This window comes from Clinocottus analis, unplaced genomic scaffold, assembly GCF_023055335.1.
Source record: "Clinocottus analis isolate CAN_PGR_092001 unplaced genomic scaffold, fCliAna1.0.p SCAF_4, whole genome shotgun sequence".
Classification (NCBI taxonomy): domain Eukaryota; kingdom Metazoa; phylum Chordata; class Actinopteri; order Perciformes; family Cottidae; genus Clinocottus; species Clinocottus analis.
Window position 1 is genome coordinate 5,095,271 of NW_027176153.1, and position 8,766 is coordinate 5,104,036.

Consider the following 8,766-nt stretch of genomic DNA (forward strand, 5'->3'; position numbering starts at 1 on the left):
CCATTGGTAAACGTCATCAGAGAACACATAATTCATTTCCAAAGCCATGCCGATAATGCACAACTGTACATCACTTAAATTACATCAGCCCTATTGATACAATGCATTGATCATATCAAGTTGTGGATGTCACATTATTTCTTGCTAGTGAACAAAATTAAGACTGAAGTTTTGATTATTGGAGCAAAGCTCCAGAGAGAGGTGCTGTGCATTGACTTAAAATGTCTCACGCTAATTTGGCAGGCCCATATTAAAAAAATCGCTGTGTTCTTCTAGATCTTGATTTAAATTTTGAATCTTGCATCAATAATCTCACTAAAACTGCCTTTTACCACTTGATAAATATTGTTAAAGTGCAAACATTTCTCTGCGAGTCAGATAATAGGAGACATAATCATGCTTTCACCACTAGCAGGCTTAATTACTGCAATGCTCCACTTCCTGGTGTACCTAAGAACACAATGGATAAGCTACAGATCGTAGAGAATGGAGCACACCTCTCACCTGCCCTGTCCTATTGTTGTATTTATATTCATTTTGAACCTGTGCTGCAATAAAGGGGCTGTATGAATAAATAAAGTATAGGTTTAGAATTATTTACATAATTAAAGCAGCTTTTCACAATATTTTCATTTTCATAACAGGCTTATGGTTATCACTTAAAAGTCTCTTGCATGAGGAAGAACCTTATCAGTCACTCACTTACATGTGGAAATAGTTGAAATATCGTGGAGTACATTGCAGGGACACAAAACTTATGACTGAATCTATTGCCCCAATGCATGCTGGGGCAGGTCACAGCACACCTCAATCACATGATCAGCACTCAGACAATCATATGAATGCTGCTCACGGTTTCAACCCCCTACTCGTTGTACCTTCTGCAGGTCTGAGCCGTCCACAGTCAAATGTAATGAGTTTACAATAAGAGCACACGGCAGGATACTTTTATGAAGACAACAACTTAATCCTTAAGCTAATTTCAAAGAATCAAATTAGCTGGATGATTTTAGCATTCAATGTACATTTAAAGGACAGGACCTAGATCTCAGCCCCACCCAACAGGTACCTGTTGATGACACCAATGTAAGTGCTTCAGTTACTTGTGAGAAACAAATGTAAAATGTACCCAAATGACACATTCGCACGTACAGCATACATTAAACTGCAATTGTACAAAGTTACCAGAATCCTTTTGGAGTATATTTTAAGGAGCAAAATGAAGCTTTTGTTCCAGTATGGGAATAAAAATAATAAGAGAAAAAAGTACAATAAAAATGAAGTGTTGTAAATACGCTAGAAAACACATTTTCAAATTCAACAACCAATATGCTGTTGGGCAAGGCACTTACTCCCTCTTAGTAGAGGTCTCGGGAAATTTTGAACCTATGCGAACTTGCGGAAGTCAAGAAGTTTCTACAGTTTCTGTAAATAGTTTTGCAAATACTTTCCAAGCACGGCTCAGCTGCTTTGACTGGCGTTGACTATGATTTATATGACTATTTAATTTATCTTGTATAATGTGTTGTAGTGGTTGACAATCATAGTAATCAATTAAAAGCTTTTTCTGCCTAATTTGACAACTTCTATAGAGTGTTCTGTGGTGTTGGCCCCTAGGAGCAAAGATGCAGAAGATATAAATGAAGCTGTGGGTTCTGTGACTCTTGTCTAGTATGTCAGGATCCAACATGAAGTCATCTATATCACGGCAGGACTGTATGAAACTGTGATCAGCAAACGGTCTCATCTGACACAATGACCATCTCTAAAGACCAAAACTACCCGTAATCTGATCCTGCCATGAGTCACATTTACTTTTTGTGAAGTATATTGTTCAGACCTGTGAGGACCAACAGTAAAGGAATGGTACTTTTAAAGGTCACCTCCCACAGGGAGACCTTTCCTTAATGTACATCGTATCATTTGGAGACAGAACTTGTATTTCCCCTATTGTGTGCAGTGACATTTGTCCCTTCACCTCCATCTAGTATACACTTACTTATCTCAGTCCTAATGATGAAGACTGCATCCATATTTTCAAGAATGACGTGATTCTGTAGAACTACTTTTTTCATTGCACTGTGTAGTGTCCCTACCGTCAGTACGCTAGGCAGAAGTAGAAATTGCTACGTTTTGTGAGTGCAAATCTGCTCACAGAGATTCAAGCCTATCTGATGTTTTCCAAGCCAGTCCCTGATTCTTATGATAGCTCAAATGTGGTCTTGGTTTTGATAAGATAGAAGCTTTGTTGATGTGGCATTTTCCTTTAACTCCTTTACTCCACCGCTTCCCCACACTCTCTCTTGTGCTCATGTTTTGTCGAGTTCTGAGCACGAGTTTGGTATGAAACATGTATGTTTGATAACTTCATTCCCTCTTTCCCTTCCTCATTCAGTCGTTGCCCTCTTCCTCGTCTCCTTTGCTGCCTTTGCTGAGGCGCTGGAAGCAGTGGACTGTGGAAGCGAGGAAGAAGCTGGCCACGATGGCTGCCACTGAGACGGAGATGCCGGAGAAGATGACGATGAGGTAGTCAGTGAGGGTGAGGGTACCACGGCACTCCCGAAAACTATCTTCAGAGAGTAAATTTAGGGGAACACGACGCCCATCCAGAGGCAGGGCGCACTCTATCCCCTCCATACCTGGGAAAAGAGATATCAACAAGTTAACCAGCTGACAGGAACCCAGGTACTGGACTTCCTGCTTAAAAGGGTAAATGTGTCCGTTAGGACTGAATAGAAACACAGAACAAGAGGAGGGCAGTTTGGTAAAAGCTCATATCACATGTAACTACAACACCCACGGTCCGACCCTCCTTCAGTGTAATAATGTTGAGGTAAAATCAAGAACTATGCTGCTCTTGCAATAAAGTAATCTATCAGAAATGTACACTTGCACGTTTGAATGGCGACCATGAGAAGTTGTAAGATTAGTTTGCATTGCTTTGTTTCAAAAGTTGAGGTAAGTATTTTTTTTACATGAAAACAGAACCTTGTTTTACATTTTTTCACAGCAATGAAGAAACAAGATTAGTGTTAGAGCTTCAACAGTAGTCATCTCACCAATCATTGCAAAGTGCAACAAACCAAAGGTTTAACCTGGATAGGATCCCACTTTGCTCTTAAATACTGCTTCCTTTAATACAGTTTAACTCCGTGTTCAGATGCATTGTGAGAAAGTTAAGGTTTTTAGAGTAGTCAACTCAGACCCGAAAAAGTCTGTTTCAGTTTGCAATACAGCAAATGCATCCTAAAAATCAGACTCACTGTGATATTCTGCCAGAAACTTCATGCAGAGAAGCTCTGTGTGTACATGGTTTGGCTGTATGATATTACATGACACGTCAAGAGTACCTAATGACATGTCTTTCACTTGATGAATTGAATAAACAAAGTCTTCATGGTGTTTATATATATATATATATATATATATATATATATATATATATATATATATATATATATATATATATATATATATATATATATATAGAATATTTTTTAGACCTGGTTTTACATTTGAGCCAAACAGAGAAAACAACTTATACAATGTTGCTTAAGCTGTATTTGCTCTTCACCCACACAGTTGTGTAACAAAAACACCACACACAGGCACACACACACACACACACACACACACACACACACACACAAACTATGCTCTCTAAAGGACAGATTCCTAAAGACAACACGGATATTGTCAAAAGGAACTGTCGAGTCTTACTCTGACAGCTGCAGACGCGTCATCATCGGGGTTATGCATCAGCCCCACACAATATGCAAAAGTCCAAAACAGTGTGTACAATGAGGATGGAGAATGCAGTACATACATACTGTGCTTCCAATTTACCTTTCTAGTGCATGCATTGTCTGCTTGTTGGTCTGTGTGGTGGGGCATTTCATCTCAGACCCCTGTGTATGAATGTTTCACAAGTAGCCAGTTAACAAGATCATTTTAAACCAATAAAAAGTGAAATCATCGTCAGACAATAGACCAGATTGCATTTGACATTGAATTGAATATACACTATACCTGGCCATATTGTCGTCATAGCTCCTTGACTCTCTCACTGTTCCTCTCAAAGGGAACAGTGGAGAGCTGCTTCATCTGCACTCTGTGTTTGGTAAATGTCTGCGTAATGGTTGTGGGGCTGATGCTATCGATATTGTCAAATATCTTATGGTCCTCCACTATTCTACTTTGAATGTCATTCAGTTTTATTGCATTATTTGCAACAACCATTTCTAGAATGGCAAGCTCTTGATCATTAGTGAGGAGCTTTCCTCTTCCCCCAGAGGGAGGAATACGTTGCATTCTTTAGAGGGACAAAAAAATTCAACATATACATTACTGTATGGCCTTAATGACATGTCAAGTGAGAATAGAAACAATTTATGTAAAATGCAATATTCATTATTATTCAATTGTTTGTTTATTATCAGATGAGGTATATTGTTTTAGAACTGATATCATTGCAGAGGAGGTTTTTAGAGTGTATCTAAGGTTTGGAATATTGATTTTGCTATTGTGGGATGCTGTGTGTTAACATTCGTAAACAATACAAAAACAATCCATCATCTTGTTGGGAGGTATAGCTTGTCTGTTAAGAAAATGTAAGCATTGTGAAAATGTGTTCACTGACCGCATATTGTTTGAAAACGACATGAAATGTGTGGCTGGTATGGCCACAAAAGACCGATGCTGTGCTAATTGTGTTTAAAGTTTTTAAAATGTGACCACTGGTCTGATAAACGCTCGGTAGCGCCTGAAAAAAACTGTAAGTTAACACAAACCAGCTGATAAGCATGGTAAGCATCGTGCTGTTAGGGCCCCTTGCTATTGTGTGCCAAGGCCAGATGTTAAACCATCCATGGTGTTATCTTTGTAGCTGCTGTAGTCCTAAAGCATAGTTTCATTTGTTGAGGCGATGTGTGTAGCGGTTGGTGTAGCCTGCAGCAATATGGAAGCTACGGTGGACTTCATGCTGAGCTGTAACCGCCTGACGCACCAATAGTAAGCCAGCTGCATACCAGAATGTATCAAAATAGCAGAAATCAGGTATTAATATTATTATTTGAGAGCTATTTTAACCCAAAGGCAAACATCAATTACAGAAACTGACTCTTTTGTGTATTCCTTTTAGTCTCTGTCAGACATTTTTTAATGAAGATGGCTTTTCATTTTGGTGCCGATGCACTGTAACTACAAAATATTCTGTCTACTGCACTTCCATCTCACCCCGATTTGTCTGTGGCGTTGCTGCACCCAGGAGTCACTAGACATCAATGTCAAGTGTGCATATGTGTGGTGTGTGTGGTATGTGTGTGTGTGTGTGTGTGTGTGTGTGTGTGTGTGTGTGTGTGTGTGTGTGTGTGTGTGTGTGTGTGTGTGTGTGTGTGTGTGTGTGTGTGAATCACTGTAAGACCAGAAGGGGTTTTCCACATGAAAAGGGACTCAGTAACCTCATCACTTGGTGATATTCCAGTCACGTGGCACTCCAACGGGCAGCCAGAGTCATCAATGCACACATAGAACACACACACACACATGCACACAGAGACAGACACACACACACACACACACACACACACACACACACACATACACACACACACACACACACTCACACACACACACACACACATGCACACAGAGACACATGTAGGTCAATATAAAAAAGATCAAACACATAAAGCCGCAGACATCAGCACGTGAGCCACTGAGCACTCTCAAACCATTTATATTGATAAAGAAACACAGGAACAAGAACACATAAGTTTATTCACATGACACCATCTGAATACAGACAAGAAAACACATAATGGCACAAAAACATGTCCACCAACACATGTATAAGTTCACCCAGGCAGACAGTTGTTTAATGGAATGTGAATATGTGTGTGTATTCAGGTGCATACAGATACACACATAGATACAAACACACACAAAGGAGTACATGAACAATGATGGGGGTGCACATCGACATATTCACAGGAACACAAAATGGAAAAAGACAGGCACATATATACACATACACAAACACAGACTGGTGCAAACACACAAACACAACACCTTATGAATGTAACCAGGACCACAGATACAAAGTGACTGCAGGGCAATGTCCTCAAAAAACTCATAACATGTTTATTCACTCAATTTCAGAAACCATGTGTGTGTGTGTGTGTGTGTGTGTGTGTGTGTGTGTGTGTGTGTGTGTGTGTGTGTGTGTGTGTGTGTGTGTGTGTGTGTGTGTGGGTGTGTGTGTGTGTGTGTTGAGAGGAAGGAGACTTGACCTAGGTGTGTGGTGTCAGTATTGTGGTGCCACAGCATCAGATGTGGTGCTGAGTGAAGGTGTTGCTGGTTCCCCGTTGGTCCTGAGAGATATTAACAGAGGTGTATACAGGATGGTTGCCTTGCAACTCTTTCTAAACTCCAGAACCAACACGGCCAGTTAAAAACCAACAAGCCATGCCATTTCCAAAGTCACACTTTGCGTGACGGGTCAGTGTCTCGGCATTGGATTGACCTTTGATGCCAAAATCATTCGTAAGCTTATTGATTGTTGACTCACCGACACTGTTATAATATAGCAACATGCTAACTACAGACCTTATTGCACTGTATGCAAAAGTAATATAATGTATACGTAAGTCTTATCAAAGTAACTAGGACGTTTTTTTTTACATTTGTATTGCAGCTTACTTACTTTCCTTGTGTTTTTATACTATGTACTTGCTACTACAAACATATATTCTATGATCATTTCAAGCAAATTTAGTAGTATTTATTCCACTACACTTATTTAGTAGCTGCAGTTAGAAGTTACTTTGCAACAAAAACGTAAAATATGACGTTTTGTTATTACCAGAAACCAAAAGCTTCTACAGCAGACTAAAACTGGTTCTAACATCAACTCCATGTTGGTCTACAGAAAGAGGAAGGATCTCCCCCATACAGTGCATGGTCACCTACTATCATGTGATTGATTCTCTTATTTTCCATGAGTTGAGAGTAAAGTACCAGTTTGAATAATGTTACATTAGTTAGCACCTTTGCTTCAGTTGATAAAGCGGACATGCTAGCTAGCTTACATGCTCGCTTAATGATTTCTTAGCCAACGACTGCACATCTTTACAGTCAGTCTCCCACAGAAAGGACTATACTAGTGTGGTGTGACCTCTGTCTGTCATATCAGCCTTGACATCACCAAAATATCCTGACAAATTATCTATAACTCCGCACTGCTTATGAAGGCTATGATATACAGTTGGAAGTTGTAACAGTGAGTATGTAAAGAAAAAAAACAAATACAAGTGAAAACATGAATAAAATTCCCATACATAGATAAAAATCTTCTTTTTTTATTGAATAATTAATAATATTGAATGATTTCCTTTGCTCAGGAGCGTATGTCTTACCCTGTGGGAGCTTGTGGCGGTTCTCTGTCAGCCACACAAACAGTTTGGCAAAGTGGCAGTTGCAGAGCCAAGGGTTGCCCTCCAGACGCAGCATCCGGAGAGAGGGCAGGGATTCAAGGACCGAGACATCCAGCGCCGTGAGCCCATTCCTCTCCAGCTCCAGCTCCCTCAAAGACGTCAACCCTGTGAAAGCATCCCTGCCTACCATGTTTAGGTAGGGGTTGTTACCCAGCCTCAGTTTTATCAAACTCCTTGACTCCCTAAATGTTCCAGAAGAGATTTCTGTCAGGTTGTTGCTCCCCAGGTCCAAGAAGACCAATCTAGAAGAGGTGCTCAGTGTCCCTTGCTCCAACTGAGAGAGGGTATTATTCCTCAGGTCTAGGTAGACCAAATCGCTGTATAGGACCAAGAAGTCGGAGGGAATCCAGGGAATCCAGTTGTTGGAGAGCAGAAGACGTCGAACATCCAGAGGGATGGAGTCTGGGACTCTGGTCAGACCTTGGCTGGTGCAGTCCACAGTGTGGTGGTCCGGACACAAACAGCTGGACGGGCAGATATGGCCTCGCGTAAGCAAGGTTGAGGAGATCAAGGCAAGGAAAGGCTGCAGCCAGTTAATGCATGGTATCATTGTTGAGGGGCGGCAGCATTAAATAGAAGATGGGGGGTGAGAAGAGGGGTCAGGGACACGGACGGATAGACAGGTTCAGATCACAGGAGGGGAAAGGGAAGGGGAAGGAAAGGCCAGGCGATGTTGATGGTCTTCAGCGTGGAGCCGGCATCCTTCCTTGCTCTCTGCCCTGCAAAGCGAGAACAAGCCGAAAAGCCATGGAATAGCGAGGGAGCGTTGTATTCCAGGAGATCATGTAACCAGCAGTCTGAATCAAATAGCAGCCTGCTGGCTTTGAGGGAAGAGAGGGGAGGAGCAAAAGAGAGAGTGTGCAAGAGAGCAGGGAGGTGGGGGTGGAGGGGGGTAGGGGGGATTAACACTGAGGTAGATAGAGACGAACAAACCAGAGGCGAGGGGGCGGGGTTAGTGGGGTAAGCCACAGGACATGTTTGTGTCTGTGAGGACTGGCAGGAACAGCCCTCAATGCCTCATTAGTCAGCCACTGAGGTAAACCAGCTGCCGCTGTCATCAGACGGATCAGTGGAGCAGAACCGCAGGGAGAGTCCTCACTGACTGAAACCCTGTCGGGCTCCTTCACACAGCCAGACCCCAATGAGTATGAGGATTCCATCCCCGTCCGTGACTCACATGTGACGCAGTCCTCTGGAATCACCGCCGTTTCCCCACTCTTCCTCGCTGCCTCCTCCTTCAGTCTCCTTTTTTTTTTCTCGCCTTGCTTTCACT

At 41.7% G+C, this 8,766-nt stretch overlaps 1 protein-coding gene across 1 annotated transcript; it reads right to left on the reverse strand.

Annotated features, from left to right (window-relative positions):
• Positions 1–1,926: 1,926 nt before the first annotated feature.
• lrrc38a (leucine rich repeat containing 38a) lies at positions 1,927–8,302 on the reverse strand. The gene is made up of 2 exons (XM_068597131.1): positions 7,416–8,302; positions 1,927–2,639 (listed from the first exon to the last, which is right to left on the reverse strand). Exons 1-2 carry the CDS (start codon positions 8,041–8,043, stop codon positions 2,392–2,394), a joined length of 876 nt encoding a protein of 291 aa, XP_068453232.1. The 5' UTR covers positions 8,044–8,302; the 3' UTR covers positions 1,927–2,391.
• Positions 8,303–8,766: the final 464 nt, after the last annotated feature.